Source organism: Carettochelys insculpta, chromosome 5 (assembly GCF_033958435.1).
Source record: "Carettochelys insculpta isolate YL-2023 chromosome 5, ASM3395843v1, whole genome shotgun sequence".
Lineage (NCBI taxonomy): Eukaryota > Metazoa > Chordata > Testudines > Carettochelyidae > Carettochelys > Carettochelys insculpta.
This window is the reverse complement of record NC_134141.1, coordinates 346,165-362,237: the sequence shown is the minus strand read 5'-3', so window position 1 is coordinate 362,237 and position 16,073 is coordinate 346,165. Positions and strand designations below refer to the sequence as shown.

Sequence of the window (16,073 nt, the reverse complement as noted above, 5' to 3'; positions counted from 1 at the left end):
GGAGCCTAGTAGAAGGCTTACAGGATTCTGTAGGAAGGCAGGGATACTGGCTGGTGGGGGAATGCTTTCCTGTTTCCAGAGTAAACCCAATTAAGGCAGACAGCTGGGGGCCTCATCAACCATTAGCCACAGCTGAGTCTAATCAGCAATCAGGGTCAGCTGAGGCCCTGCACTCCCTATAAAAGGTTCCCCCAGCCTGGTTGCAGGGGAGAAGGTTTTAGAAGGTGCACCAGAGAAGCTGAGCAGGAGCAGAGCAAGAAGGTACCACCACAGGGAAGCGGTGGGTGAAGTGGCCCAGGGTGAGGTTGCTGCATTGGGGCACTGGTGAAAGCCCTGCCAGCTGCCTCTTCTCCCCTTAGGGACCCTGGGCCGGATTCCAGGGTAGAGGGTGGGTCTGGACTCCCCCCACCCTTCCCCATAGGGTTACTCCACTGGAGCAGGTGCAGGCCTGCAAGGGGACTGGCTGTGTCCTCCCCATTCTGGACTTGCCTATGAGGAGGATAGCTCGCTAAGCGAAGACATCTGCCTCTGGAAAGGCCTGAGCAGATAAGGGGTCTCCGTGAGTCTCTGAGGCACAACAGAGAACCGCCAGGAAGCGCAGGGACCCGCAGGGGTTGACAAGGGAAATTGTCACAATAGTAAGAAATGCAAACATGGTAGGCAACCAGCTTGACTTAACAGGGAAATCCTTAGTCAGCTTAAACTCAAAAAGGATCCATATAAGAAATGGAAAAGTGGACAGCTGACTAAGTAGGAGTATAAACGTATGCTGGAGAATGCCGGGGAGTAATCACAAAAGTGAAAGCACAATTGGAACTGCAGCTGGCAAGGGATGTGAAGGGTAACAAGAAGGGTTTCTACAGGCATGTTAACAATAAATGGGTTATCGGAGAAGGTGTGGGGTCGTTACTGGATGAGAGAGGTAACCTAGTGACAGATGATGTAAGAAAAGCTGAAGTACTCAATGCTTTTTTTTGCCTCTGTCTTCCTGAATAAAGTCAACTCCCACACTACGGTGCTAGATAATGTAGTATGGAAAGGTGGAAGGCAGCCATCTGTGGAGAGAGAACAGGTTCTGAGCCATCTAGAAAATCTAGATGTCTGGATTTAATGCACCCAAGGGTACTCAGAGAACTGGCAGATGTCTTTGCTGAGCCTTTGGCAGTTATCTTTGAAAATTCCTGGAAATCGGGGGAGATCCCAGATGACTGGAAAAAGGCAGACATAGTGCCCATCTTAAAAAAGGAAAGGACAATCCAGGGAACTATAGGCTGGTCAGCCCTACCTCAATCCTTGGGAAAAGAATGGAGGGGAACCTCAAGTAATCCATCTTGGAGCACTTGGAAGACGGAAGAGTGATCAAAAGTAGCCAACATGGATACACCAAGGGCAAGTCCTGCCTGACCAATCTGATCAGCCTCTGTGACGAGGTAACAGGCTCTGTGGACATGGGGAAGTCAGCTGATTGATATACCTTGACTTCAGCAAAGCTTTTGATAGTCTTCCACAACATACTTGCTCATAATTTAAGGAAATATGGATTGGATCCTTGGACTATAAGATGGATAGAAAGCTGGCTCGATGGTCGGGCCCAAAGGGTAGTGGTCAATGGCTCAATATCCGGATGGTTGTCTGTTTCAAGTGGAGTGCTGCAAGGCTTGCTTCTGGGGCTGGTGTTGTTGGAGGATGGGGCCAAAATAAATCTGACGCAGTTCAACAAGGAGAAATGTAGAGTCCTGCACTTGCCATGGAATAATCCCAAGCATTGTTATAAGCTGGGGACCAACTGGCTAAGCAGCAGTACAGCGGAAAGGGACCTAGGGGTTATGGTGGATGAAAGGCTAGATATGAGTAAACAGTGTGTCCTTGTAGCCAAGAAGGCTAACGGCATACTAGGGTGCATTAGGAGGAGAATTTTGAGCAGATCTAGAGAAGGGGTTGTTCCCCTCTTTTTGGCACTGGTGAGGTCACATCTGGAATATCGTGTCCAGTTTTGGGCCCCCTAGTATAAAATGAATGTGGATGTGCTGGAGTGGGTTCAGCAGAAGGCAACAAAAATGATTAAGGGGCTGGAGCACAAGAACTATGAGAATAGGCTGAGGGATTTGGGCTTATTTAGTTTACAGAAGAGAAGACTCAGGGGTCATTTAATAGCAGCCTTCAACTTACTGAAGGGCAGCTCTAAAGAGGATTGGTGAGAAACCGTTCTCAGTGGTGTCAGATGGCAGAACAAGGAGTAATGGTCTGAAGTTAAAGTGGGAGAGGTGTAGGTTGGATATTAGGACAAACTACTTCACCAAGAGGGTGGTGAAGCATTGGAATGCATTGCCTGGATAGTTGGTGGATTCTCCATCCCTCAAGGTTTTTAAGTCCCAGCTTGACAAGGTCCTGGCTGGGATGACTTAGTGGGGGTTGATCCTGCTTGAAGCAGGGAGTTGGACTAGATGACCCCCTGAGGTCCCTTCCAGCCCTATGATTCTATGATTTAGACTATAACCAAAACTATATATGGTTTCTTTTTACTGCCATCCCTGTTGGCAAAGCATGCTTGCTATACTCATGGCTATTTTGAGTCTTGGTGAGCCAGGTATCGCACTGAATTAACATTTAACCACATGCAAGCCAATTTTAGAGTCATTTTGATTTAGAGGTAACAGTGTATTGCTGCAGACGGAGCTGGGCAATTTTTTTCCCATTAGTAGTTTATTCATCCAAAAATTAATTTTTTCAGAAATTTTTTCGGAATCTCAAATATAGAAAATGTCAATAGTTCATTGACATTTCTGTAAGCGAAACTTTTCAAAACTATATTTCATTTTTCAAATTTAGCCAAAAGTTGTTTAAAATAATACAAGTAAAACACACCTGAAAGCAGAATGGAAAAATAAAATCATTTAATTTCAGAAAGAACAACTCAAAGTTCATTAGTAACAGAGAGAGAGCTGTGCTAGTCTAAATACTATCAAAACAAAAAAGCAGTAAAGTAGCACTTCTCCATGCTTTAAATATTGAGTCTGTTCTGGTACGGCTATGGTCTGAAGAAGTGGGTCTGTCCCACGAAAGCTCATCACCTAATAAATAATTGTTAGTGTTTAAAGTGCTACTTCACTGCTTTTTTGTTTCAAAAAGTTCAGTTTCAGGTTTAACCTAAAATCATTTTTTCCTTCCGTCTGCTTTTTTTTTTTTTTTTGGTTCAGTGGCAGGAAAAAAGGTCAACTATCCATTCAGCTCTAGTCTCCAGCACTTTTCTATTCTATTTGAATAGTGACATTTAGGAAGGTTTTATTCCATGAGACAGTCTAGGCATTTATGGTAAGTTATAATTATACAAAGGTGAAGAGATAGTATCTCTCCCTGCTCGTCTCCCCTAATCTCCGTCTGCTTGTCTGGCCTTTGATTACCAAAGCTCCTTGTAGCAGGGACTGAAGCATGTAGCACAAGTGATACATAAATAAGAGAAACATTGAGATGGCTCTGTTTGCAGATGGCAGGTAAATGACGAACTGGTTTGTTTCTACTTGATAAGACAACTCTTTATGAACTGTCTCAAAGCAGTCCCCTGAGTTTAATGTCCTCCATTTTGCAGGTCCCAATCATTACCCTGCCAGGACAGTGCCATTCTCTTCCAGTTGCTCACCACACAAGAGCCTGGGGGACAAAGATTAATACACATCAGTGACACTCACCTGTCCAGCCATTTCCGAATTTGGGCCAAAACAAGGGCTCGGTGGTGAACAGTTTCCAAGTTTCCTCTTGGCATCTACAAAGTGAATCCCAACAATAATTTTTCCTAAGTATGCTAAGAGAGCTGTACTTTAAATGCTGGTCGGCCATGGCCAGGTCAGCAATCCCCTACTCCCCCTCATGCCAAGTAAGGGCTTTACATTAACTGCCATGTCAACTGTGTTCCCAAACCAGGGAAAGAGGCAAATGGCATCAGTGGTGGCAGGTGGGTCTTGGCCAGTATATCAAAAGTAGCCCATAGCAAGTGTCTGGAAATGTACAGAGGTCATAGCAGAAAAGGGGGCTGAGAAGTGAGGCTTTTAAATGCCCTTCCATTTTTGTGGAGACTCCACACCCACACTTAGGGCTGCCTTTTCATTCACTGAGGATAGTGAATATCCTCCCCCTCAAAAAAAAAAAAAACTTCTCTGCCGTTCTTCCTCAATTGTCAAAATAGGTCCCCATCTGGAAAAGGTTGGGAACCACTGGTTTAGAACAAGTACAGGTACGAGACCAGGTGATCTGATATCACCGAGTACCTTCATCATGCACCTAGAAAGAGTGATGGACAAGATCAAGGAAGAGGTAGAAGGGATATCGCTGTACAGGATGAGAATTAACGTGAGGTTTGTGGACAACATAGTTATTGAGGAAGATGAAGAGAAGCTAGCAAGAACAGTGCAAGTGTTAAATGAGGAAGGGAAGTGGTACGGCCTAGTTATGAACATCAATAAAACAAAGACAATGGTATTTGGAGATAAAGAAATAGAAAGGAAGATCAGTGAAGACAGGATTCTACTAAAAATGTAGAGAAGTTTAGGTATCTGGGCAGCAACATGACATATCTAGATTGTAAGAAGGAATAGTGACTAGAATAGCAAAAGCAAGAAGGAGTTTAAAGGTGATGGATAAGATATGGAAAAGCAAAGCAATTAGCTTAGGAACAAAGCTGAGCATCTTGAAAATGTGTTTATTCAGCAGAATGTTGTACACAGGAGATACAGAATGACAGATTTGAAGAGAAGGATATTGGCATTCGAGAGGAGTTGTTATAGAAAGATTCTGAGAATAGGATAGATACACAAGGTCACCAGTGAGGAATTATGCAGGAAGATATATCTGAAAGAGAACCTACTGCAGAAGGTTATACAAAGAAGTTACAGCTATTCAGGCATATCTGCAAAATGAACAATGAGCAAAAAGCCAAGACCCTGGTATTCGGCATAATAGATGGTTTGAATAGGAGAAACAGACCCCACAAAGAACAGGTAGATGATATAGTAGATTGGTGCGGAGCTAGTCTACCGAAACTAAACCACTCTGCATTGCATAAAGATGGAACGAAATAGTGAGGGAGGCATCAGACACCAACAGGTGCAGAGCCCATGGATGATGATGAGATCACCCTCCAATCCTGTAATGAATTGAGGTACTTCAGTAGTCTGTATTCAAACAAAACAAACAAGCCGTCATGTAGCACCCTAAAGAGTAACAAAATAATTTATTAGGTGATGGGCTTTCATGGGGCTGAACCTGAAGATCTGAAGGCTGATCTGAAGAAGTGGGTCTGCCCCCGAAAGCTGATCAGCTAATAAATTATTTTGTTAGTCTTTAAGCTACTACATGGCTGGTTTTTGTTTTTTTTTTTGTTTTTTTTTTTTGTGAGGTTCTTCAGTATCGCCAAAAACAGCCACTAGAGCCTTATTTATTTGAAAATCCCTCACTATTGTCTGGATCCTCTCCTGCCAGGAGCTCTTAAACAGGCAACGTGAGCAGTCATGTTTAAATATCCAGTTCAGGTTTGTGAGTGGTGATCTCATAGCCTAGAAAGCAAGTGAAGCTGTTACAGCAGAGGTGAGCAATAATTTCTGATGGGAAGTGGGCACTCCAAGAATTTGGTGAGTGGCCAGGGTCTGCACTCTTCCATGATACTAATAGAGGAGATGCAGGGTCTGGGCGGGCAGCTGGCTGCAGAAGGAACCTGGGGGTAGGAAACTGGGATGCAAGAGGAGGTGTGGGATCTTGGAGAGAGTTTGAGTGAAGGAGGGGTTGTGACTTGAGGCAGGGATTGGCATACAGGGTCTGGGAGAGGGTATGGGTGCAAGAGAGGATTCTGACCAGGAGGAGGGGGTGCAGTGTCTGGAAGGGGGCTGTGACATAGGGCAGGCAACTGGGGTGCAGGGGTTTGGACTCTAACCTAGGGCAAGAGGGGTTATGACCTGGGGCAAGGGACTATACTGCAGGGTCTGTAAGAGGATATGGGTGCAGGAGCAGGGATGCAAGAGGGATGGCAGAGGGCTGGGCATTGCAGGGGCTGGGGTCTCAGAACCAGGGTCTGTCTGAGAGGCACTTACCTAGGCAACTCCCAGCTAATGGGGAAGAGAATAGATAGTTTCTGGACAATAAGAGCTGAGAGATTGTAATGGGGCAGGGCAGCACGCAAATCCCCTCCCTCTCCTCCTGACTCATGGCTGTGATCAGAAACAAAGGTCCCTGCAACAGCTGCTATGAGTGGTGGGGGGAGGGGGCAGGTAGGGAGTGCACCCATAGGCCCATGGGCTGGATCTGTCCCTCAGGTTTATTTGCCCTGCCCTGTGTTACAGAATACTTAACAGGTAGCTCTACTAGCTACTACCCTCCCCAAACAACTGGGTGCTGTGTTAGCCCATGTGGAGGAAGTCCCACCCACACACGTAGTGCTGCAGCAGTACTGTAAGAGCTGACCTGCAGGATGAGCTTAGTGTCTTGGGGTACAACAGTGACGATGCGGGAACCCCGCTCCACCTTGCGCAGTGTCTCATTGTTGGAAGAAGAGGAACTGCCGAAGCATGCCTGCAGATCTGGGAACAGCAGAGGTATCAGCCAGAGTATGATAAATCCCTACACGCAGTGCAATTTCCTCAGGCAAGCCACAAGACATCTGCTGAGTTCCTGCATGTAATCCATGCTTTGTTAGGGATAGTCTAGTAGCACCTCCGGACATCAGTCAGGTTCAGAGTCCCGTTGGGTCAAGCACCATCACACACAGACTAGAGATGGCCATTGCCCAAGTAGCTGAATCTAGACACCAGGCAGATACAGACATACAGCTGCCAAAAGCAGAAAATATGGACATTGCTATTCCTCCCACTCCCCTTGCCCCCAACAATACCAGCCATGTTCAAAAAGGACAAGAGATGGCTCCTGACAACTGATTCCCCTGCAGGTGGCCCATGTAACGTGTCCTATACCCAGCCACCACTTCCTGGGAGTGGGTAGGGAAAACACAATCAGTCCTGCAACCAGCTGCTTCTCCTCCTTGCATTCAGGCAGGCAACCTGCACGGTCAGTGCTGTCCCTAGCCACTTTTCCCCGGGGAGGCGGGGGGGGGGAGACAGATGACCTGCATAGTTAGTCTTGCCCTAGCTATTCCCGCTCTGTTTGGAGGTCAAGGTATAGTGATTTCAAGTGTCCTGGGCTAACTCCTGTTGTATCCCAAAACAATGATGGGGGAAATGAGGGAAGGATCTCCCAGAAGTGGAAGGAAATCTCCAAAGTCATAGCCCATGAAAGGAAATAGAGAACTCCCCGGAACCCATCAGGAGCAGCCACTTTGAAAAATCATGAGGTGGCACTGTGGCCATGGCACGAAGCCCTGGAAGCAAGCTTATCTAGGTTCTGTCATAAGGGCAGAGGGCCCAGGAAGCAAACTATAAGGCCCATTACATAACATGGGCCATGTGTGACCATCTACCTTTCAGTGATGTGTCTCTCAAAGATACACACTGGCAGGTGTGGGAGTGGGTAGTCACCAGCAGAAACTCATCATATCTGATAAATGAAGTAACATTGGAAGCCACCTGAGGAAAGTGAATACAAAGAAATCCATGAGAGAGAGCAGCAGATGAAATCTTAGTCTCTCAGAAAAAAACAACTGAAACAGCATCAAAACAAGCTTCAGTACCTCAACATCGTTGATGAAACAACGGCATCGATCAGTCAGACCCAGAATGACCTCCTATAATGAAAAGGATGGGCAATTACAACATGTTGCACTGCTGTTTTAACTCAAATGGGTTTTTGCCATAAGCCCATTATCTTTAGACTAGCAATGGACAACCTAGGCTAATGAGTGGGTTGCATGAGTGGGCCTCTATCTCAGTGGGCCACAAGGACTATTGTAACCAAAAAGGTCTCCTAAGACAGTGCAGTTTTTTTTTTTTAAACTGCGAGTGCGTATCTAGAATTTGTGAAGTATGCCAAATGAACCATACCAGTGCTTTGATTGGATGCAGAGGAAGTGCATGGCTCTCACAGTCAGTGTTATGTGCATCAGCATGCGCCTTACTTCACAGGCCTTGGATTTACATGTGTGTCGCTTTAGTAATACCAGAAAGAAAAAAACTGAGAACAGAAAGCAACTGAAAAGACAATTACCTGTTCTGTAACTGGTGTTCTTTGAGATGTGTTGCTCATGCCCATTCCAATTTGGGTGTGTGCTGGCACATGCCCAGTTGCTTTTTGCCCTAGCCAGTAGCCATAGGGTCAGTGTAGCACCTGTATGATGGCCCATATATGCACCCCGCACCCCACCCCTCAGTTCCTTCTTGCCGGCTACTCTGACAGTGGGAGAGGCAGGAGGATTTTGGAATGGACATGAGCAACACATCTTGAAGAACACCAGTTACAGAACAGGTAAAGAAGTTACTCACCGTAGTAACGATGGTTCTTCGAGATGTGTCCCCGTGGGTGCTCCACAATAGGTGTCGGGCTCGCCCGGCGCCGCAGATCGGAAACTTTCCAGCAGTTTCTCCTGGATCGCGCATGTGCCGGCGCGTGCCGCTCCCTTGCGTGTCCCCGGCCACGTGAGCGATCCGGTCCCTGCCAGTTCCTTGACCAACCGCCTCGGATGCTCCCGAAAAACACTAAACAGAGATCAGAAGTAGGGAGGATGGGCAGGTGGGGGAGCACCCACGGGGACACATCTCGAAGAACCATCGTTACTACGGTGAGTAACTTCTCTTTCTTCATCGAGTGTCCCCGTGGGTGCTCCACAATAGGTGACTACCCAGCAGTAACCCAAGTAAGGAGGTGGGTAACCGGTTTATGTGCAGCTTGCCTCCGAAAGGACCGCTGTCGAGAGGCAGGTATCCTCTTGGAATACCCGATGTAGAGCGTAATGCTTGGCGAAGGTGTCATAGGATGACCAGGTCGCCGCTCTACAGATGTCTTTTAATGCGATGCCCTTGAAAAGGCTGTTGATGCCGCCACCGCCCTGGTGGAGTGAGCCCTAGGCGGGGCCAGCAAAGGAGTCTTTCGAAGTTCATAGCACATTTTTATACAGGACACAATGTGCTTCGAGATTATCTGTGAAGAGAGACCCTCTCCTTTTGACCTGGGAGCGAGAGAGACTAGAAGTCTGTCCGTTTTCTGGAAGGACTTAGTTCTGTCTATGTAGAAGGCCAATGCCCTCCTCACGTCCAGGAGATGTAGGTGTGCCTCCTTGCTGGAGCCGTGAGGCTTCGGGTAAAACGAGGGTAAAACTATGGGTTTGTTAAGGTGGAACTCTGAAGAAACATTTGAAACAAAGGCTGGGTGCAGCCGTAAAGTTACCGCCTCCTTTGAGAATACTGTGCAGGGCGGTGTTGCCATAACTGCTGCGAGCTCACTCACCCTGCGAGCTGACGTAATTGCAAGGAGGAAGGTTGTTTTTATCGTAAGGAGACGTAGGTGAACTGTGGCTAAGAGTTCAAATGGTGGGCCCGTAAGCACGCTGAGCACCAGATCCAAGTTCCACGATGGTGGAAGCGGTTTCTGAGGGGGGTACAGGTTTACCAGCCCCTTCAGGAACCTGGTAACAATAGGATGGGCAAATACCGTGGGCCCCTCCTCTTCATGCCGAAAAGCAGATATAACGGCGAGGTGGACCTTTAGCGAAGATAGGGAAAGCCCGCCCCTCTTGAGGTCCAATAAGTATTCTAGTATTACAGGTATAGGAATGTCAAGGGGAGCTAGCTGCTTGGCAGAACACCATGCAGTGAATCGAGTCCATTTCTGCTTGTAGGTCTTCCTGGTGGAGGTCCTTTGGCTACTCTCCAGGACTTGTTGTACTCCCTCCGTACATGTGCTTTCTAGGGAGCTGAGCCATGGATTAGCCATGCTTGTAGGCGCAGGCCTTAAGGGTGTGGGTGCACTATGGACCCCTGGGCCTGCGTGAGTAGGTCCGGCGCCACCGGAAGGGGGAGCGGTGGGTGGTCCGACATGCGCAGAAGCAAGGGGAACCATTGCTGTCGATCCCACGTTGGGACTACTAGGATCATGCGGGCTCTCTCCCTTCTGGCTTTCTGCAAGACCTTGTGGATGAGCACTGTGGGGGGGAAACGCGTAAAGCAGGGGGCCCGTGCATGAAATCGCAAATGCGTCCCCCAGGGACCCCCGCCCCAATCCTGCCCTGGAGCAGTACTGGGGGCACTTCTTGTTGAGCTGAGTGGCAAACAGATCTATCTGAGGAAACCCCCAAGTGTGAAAGATCGGTTGTAGCAGATCGGAGTGGATCTGCCATTTGTGCGTGAATGCAAAGCGCCTGCTCAGCTGGTCTGCTTTCACGTTGTGAGCGCCCGGCAAATACGAGGCTTTCAACGTTATATTGTTGGCGATGCACCAGTTCCACAGCCGGACTGCTTCTGCACATAGGGCACGGGATCGAGCTCCTCCTTGTCGATTTATATAAAACATGGTGGAGGTATTGTCTGTATTGATCCCGACTACTCTGCCTTGTGTGTGGTCTCGAAAGTTTTTGCAGGGGTTGAACACTGCTCTGAGCTCCAGTATATTTATGTGCAGTGACTGTTCTGTAGGGGACCATAGTCCTTGCGTCACCTTGTTGCTGATGTGTGCTCCCCATCCTATGTGGGAAGCGTCGGTAGTAAGAAAAATAGAGATTTGTGGTTGGTGGAAGGGTACCCCTGTGAGCATGTTCTTGGGGTTTACCCACCATTGCAGGGATCTGCGCACCTCTGTCGTGGGCGACACCACCCTGCGGACTGTGTGGGATGCCGGCTTGTAGACGCTCGCCAGCCAATGTTGCAGGCTGCGCATATGCAATCTGGCGTTCTGCACCACGAACGTTGCCGCCGCCATGTGGCCTAGCAGCTGCAAGCACGTTAAGACCGGCACCGTGGGGCTGTATGTAATGACTTGCACCAGCGAACTGATGGCGCAAAAGTGGGCGTCGGGTAGACAGACCCTTGCTGTAATAGAGTTTATACATGCCCCTATAAACTCTATCTCTTGTGTGGGGTCGGTCTTGGACTTCGCGAGGTTGATGACCAGGCCCAGCGAAAAAATGTGTCTGCTGTTATGCGTATCATGCGTAGTACCTCTGCCTTCGAGGCCCCTTTCAATAGGCAGTCGTCCAGGTATGGGAATATAAATACCCCCTGTCTGTGCAGGTAGGCTGACACCACTGCCAGGGTCTTGGTAAAGAATCTGGGGGCCAAGGAGAGGCCGAATGGAAGAACCTTGTACTGGAAATGCTCCTTGCCGACCATAAAACGGAGGAAGCGTCTGTGTGCCGGGTGGATCGTTATATGAAAATACGCATCTTGTAAGTCGAGGGCTGCTAACTAATCTCCATTGTCCAGTGCCGTGAGTATAGAGGCGACTGTGATCATCTGAAAACGCTCTTTGTGCAAGTACCGGTTGAGGCCCCGAAGATCTAAGATGGGCCTCCAGCCTCCTGTTCTCTTCTCTGTAAGGAAGTAGCGTGAATATAAACTTTTCCCCTGGAATCGCTCCGGCACTCTTTCCACCGCCCCTATGAACATAAGATGGTCCACCTCCTGTTTGAGTCTCGCCTCGTGGGAAGCGTCCCTGAGGTGGGGCCTGGGCGGAGGTTTCGGCGGTGGGAGTGACTGGAAGGGGATCGCGTAACCCGTGGCTATGATCTCCAGTACCCATTTGTCTGCGGTGATCTTTTGCCATTGGGGGTGAAACGGTCGGAGGCGATGATGGAACATTAGCTGTGGATGGCATTGCGCGATGGTAATGATAGTGCAGCCCTCGACCTGCCCGTCAAACTTGTTGCCTTTGGGCCTGCCCCGAGGATGCGCGGCTTTGTTGAGAATGTCGCCTGGGAGTTCTATACTGTTGCTGCTGTTGATGTCGCCCTTGGTCGTAGCCCCGTTGGAACTGAGCACGCTGTGGTTGGTAAGGGTATCGTCTTTGCTGAGGGTAATACTTTTTCTTCCTATATGGAGGGGTATAAATGCCCAGGGTTCTAAGTGTAGCTCTGGAGTCCTTACTGGAGTGAAGGACCGAATCGGTTGAATCTGTAAACAACTTCAGCGTGTCAAAGGGGAGATCAACAATCTTCGCCTGCAGATCCCTCGGGATACCTGATGTCTGAAGCCAGGATTCTCTGCGCATGACCACTGCTGTAGCCGTTGAGCGTGCCGCCGTGTCTGCCACGTCCAGGGCAATCTGGACTCTTGTCCTCGAAGCCGCGTAGCCCTCTTGCACAATCGCCTTCAACACCGGCTTCTTATCTTCCGGAAGCAAACCCATGAGAGAAGTAAGCCTGGAGTAATTGTCAAAATTATGGTTCGCTAGATGTGCTGCATAATTTGCCATTCTCAACAGCAGGGTGGAGGAGGAATATACCTTTCTGCCAAACAGCTCTAACTTCTTGGCATCTTTGTCTGAACCCCCTGATTTATACTGAGAAGTCTTTGATCTCTGCTGAGACGATTCTACCATCAATGAATTTGGTTGTGGGTGACTAAAGAGGAACTCCATGCCCTTCGCCGGGACGAAGTATTTCTTATCCACTCTCTTGTTATAGGTGGAGCGGAAGCCGGGGCCTGCCATATGGTGGTGGCTGACTCCATGATGGCTTCGTTGAGCGGGATAGTGATTTTGGATGAAGCCAGGGGTCTCAGATTTTTCAGGAGTTTGTGATGCTTCTCCTGTACCTCTGCTGTTTGGATGCCTTGCATGAAAGCCACCCTTTTAAACAGCTCCTGAAACTGTTTGAGGTCGTCCGGGGGAGCAACGTCCCTGGGGGCCGTAGCCTCGTCGGGGGAGGACAATGAAGAACCACTAGGTTAAGCCTCCCTCGAACTCTCAGGTTCCTGCGGTCGATGGTACACCCACTCACTAGAGGCGAAGGAATGTCTCGGGGTTCCAAAATTAACTCCCCTTGAGACAGCTGTGTTTCCATCCCTGGCCGGGAGTGTCCACGGGGGTACTGGACGGCCGGGGGCGACCTGCCCCTAGGTGTATGCCTGGGGTGTCTGTGTCCAGCATGGTAAGAGCGACCATGGCAGCATGGGCACGGGTCCGGGGATGGAGACCTGGACCACTCTTGGGGTGCATACCCCCGATGTCTGGGAGAGCGCGATCTCCGCGATGATTCAGACAGTGGTGAAACTGGTTTGCGATAGTACTCCAAGGGATCCAATCCCACAAAGGGCGAAGGTGGCCCAAGCCATGGTGACGCTGGTTGGAGCAACAGAGAAGGCGGCTCTGGATAGGCTGGAAGAGACCCAGATCTTCTGGGTGGTGTGCGCAGCATAAGGGGAGGGCTTGTTGACAGTAGCATTGCAGCCCTGTCCGGAGAGGGGCTGCGGTGCCAGGTTTTTACTCTCGCTTTTCCCCTCCCCTGCGGGGCTCGCACCGCCCCCTCCCGTGCCGGGGATCTCGGCCCCGCTGTCGGCACCGCGCTCGGCGTGCTCAGCTGCGGTGCCACGCAGATAACGTCCTCCGGTGCCTGCAGGCTGCGTGCCTGTTGGCCCTGCACCGCTGGCACCGCCTGTGGCGGTGCCGCCGGTTCTAGCGCTTGCCTGGCCGCCACTCTGAGTGCTGCGCGTGCCAGCTGTTTAGTAATCGGAGGCTCAGCCTCTGCCACGTGCGCTGCTGCGCTGCCGCTTGTTTGGGTATGCGGCTGGGGGCTGTGTGCTACGCCCGTCCTGCTCGCTGTGACTGCCGGCAGGGAGCAGGCTGGAGAGAGCTTCCTCCATTTCTGCACCGAGGGGGTGAGGGAAGCCGTCTTCCTGTTATGGAGCCCAGGGGGTCCCTCCGGTTGAGGCCTCTCCAGCACATCAGGCTGCAGAGCCTTATCAAACAACAGCATTTTCAGCCGCATTTCTCTGTCTTTCCTGGCCCTGGCTGTGAGCTTAGCACAATGGGAACACTTCTGGGTAACGTGTGATTCCCCCAGGCAACTAATGCATTGACTATGCTCATCGGAGGCCGGCATAGCTTTGCGGCAGGACTCTCACTTTTTGAATCCTGAAGAGGACATCGCGGTGAGTCTTCTGAGCTGTTAATAGGGTACTTGGCACTAGATTCGTGCCTGTTCCCCTTTCGCGGACCCCAGCCCACCGCGGCAGGAGGCCTACTGGCCTTCACATCCCCACGTCTTCTCCGCTCCTCTCTCTCTCTTTACTATATATTTATATATTTTTTTTCTTCTTTTTTTTTTTTTTTGGCAAGAAAAAAACCCAACAATTTACACGAAAAAACTCTAACTAAGCTGACTCTGGCCATAGCCTGAGCGGATTCCATCTGCAGCCGATGGCGGTTGAGAAGGAACTGGCGGGGACCGGATTGCGCACGTGGCGGGGGACGCGCAGGCGCCGGCGCATGCGCGATCCAGGAGAAACTACTGGAAAGTTTCCGATCTGCAGCGCTGGGCGAGCCCGACACCTATTGTGGAGCACCCACGGGGACACTCGATGAAGAACTGTCTTTTCTTCTTCTAGTGATTGCTCATGTGCACTCCAAGCTGAGTGAATACAAGCCAATGCCTAGGAGGTGGGGTCGGAGCCCCAAAAGGAATGTAGGACAGCCCTGCCTACCACAGTGTAGTTGAGAATGCCTGCACTCTGGTAGAAGCCACTATCCAGGAGGAGATCCGCTGGATACCTTCATCCTGAATGCCACCCCGACAAACAACTGTTAAGACCTTCTGAAGGGTCTGGTCCTGTCCATACAGAAGGCCCGAGCCCTCTGAACATCCAAAGTATGTAAGCTCTGCTTCCTAGGGGAGGCATGAGGCTTTGGATAAAACACCAGTAGGACAATGTCCTAGTTGGCATGAAAATAGGAGACCACCTTCGGCAGGCATGTTGGATGGAGTCTCAACCTGACCTTATCCTTGTGGAACACCATGTAGAGCAGGTCCACCATCAGAGCCCCTTAGTTCTGACATACTCCTGGCCAAGGGAACAGCCACCAAGAATGCTGTTTTGTAACTGAGAAATAGGAGGGAGCAGGTGGCGAGGGGTTCAAAAAGGGCTGCCATAAAGTTTTGACAATACCAGATCGAGGTCCCACACTGGCAGAGGGGGTCGCACCTGCGGTTTGACCCTTTCCATCCCTTTCATTAACCTTTTACCATGGGGTCTGAGAAGACCAATGACAGCCCCAGTCCAGGGTAAAAGGCTGAAATGGCTGCTATGTGCACCTTTATAGAGGATAGTGACAACCCTTCCTCACTCAAGGACAAGTAGTCCAGAATAAATGGTACTGGGGTCTGCCCCAGGAATAACCCCTTTGAGTTGCCCAGACAGAAAATCTTTTCTATTTGGCTACATATGTTGCCCTTGTGGAGGGCTTCCTGCTGTTTAACACTTCTTTCACAGGTTCCACCGCTGTCAGCCATGTAACTTCCACGCTGTGAGATGTAGCGCTTGGAGACCGGGGTGCTGCAGTCTCCCCTCTTCCTGTGTCAGCAGGTCTGGGTGTAATGGGACCGTCATTGGGTCGCAGACAGACAGCTCCATAGCAGTGCCACTGATTTGAAGGTATAATTTGTCTCCATAGCTGAAATAGTTGTGGGTGAGGACAAAGTCACAAAGCTCCGCCACCATTTGTGCCTTGGTCTCATCAGGAATAATGTTCCTAACAGCTTGGATTCCACCTTCATGTGGGATATTGGTGTAAAGGGCCTCTACATCCATGGTGGCCAAGATGGTGTTTTCTCAAAGAAAGCTGGGGGTGCGGATAGCATAGGGTCTAAATAGAGACCAGTCTCTCCGTAAAAAAATAAATGGACATAAATCAGACATCAGGAACGGTAAAGTAAAGAAGCCTGTGGGGGAACACTTCAACCTCCCTGGACACTCAGTGGTAGATTTAAGGGTGACAGTTCTGAAACAAAAAAATTTCAAAAATCAAATGGAGAGAGAAATCTCTGAGCTGCAATTTATTTGCGAGTTTGACTCCATTAACCATGGATTAAACAGACTGGGAGTGGCTCGCAGCTTACAAAGGCAGTTTCTCTGCTCTGGGTGCTAATGTCTCCCCATTAGACTCTGACAAAGGCTCACATCCCCCTGCCTGATCTGACTTGTTTTTTTCCTCTTTTG

General features: G+C 49.6%; 1 protein-coding gene across 5 annotated transcripts in view; it reads right to left on the bottom strand.

Annotated features, from left to right (window-relative positions):
* Positions 1–16,073, bottom strand: part of ELP1 (elongator acetyltransferase complex subunit 1) — a 167,001-nt gene that overhangs the window by 69,270 nt on the left and 81,658 nt on the right. For all 5 annotated transcript variants that reach the window (XM_074994466.1, XM_074994465.1, XM_074994467.1 and 2 more), the window contains 4 exons: positions 7,667–7,720; positions 7,457–7,562; positions 6,448–6,563; positions 3,687–3,760 (listed from right to left, as the gene is read on the bottom strand). In XM_074994466.1, coding sequence (XP_074850567.1) covers positions 3,687–3,760; positions 6,448–6,563; positions 7,457–7,562; positions 7,667–7,720 — 350 coding nt within the window. The remainder of the gene's footprint in view (positions 1–3,686; positions 3,761–6,447; positions 6,564–7,456; positions 7,563–7,666; positions 7,721–16,073) is intronic.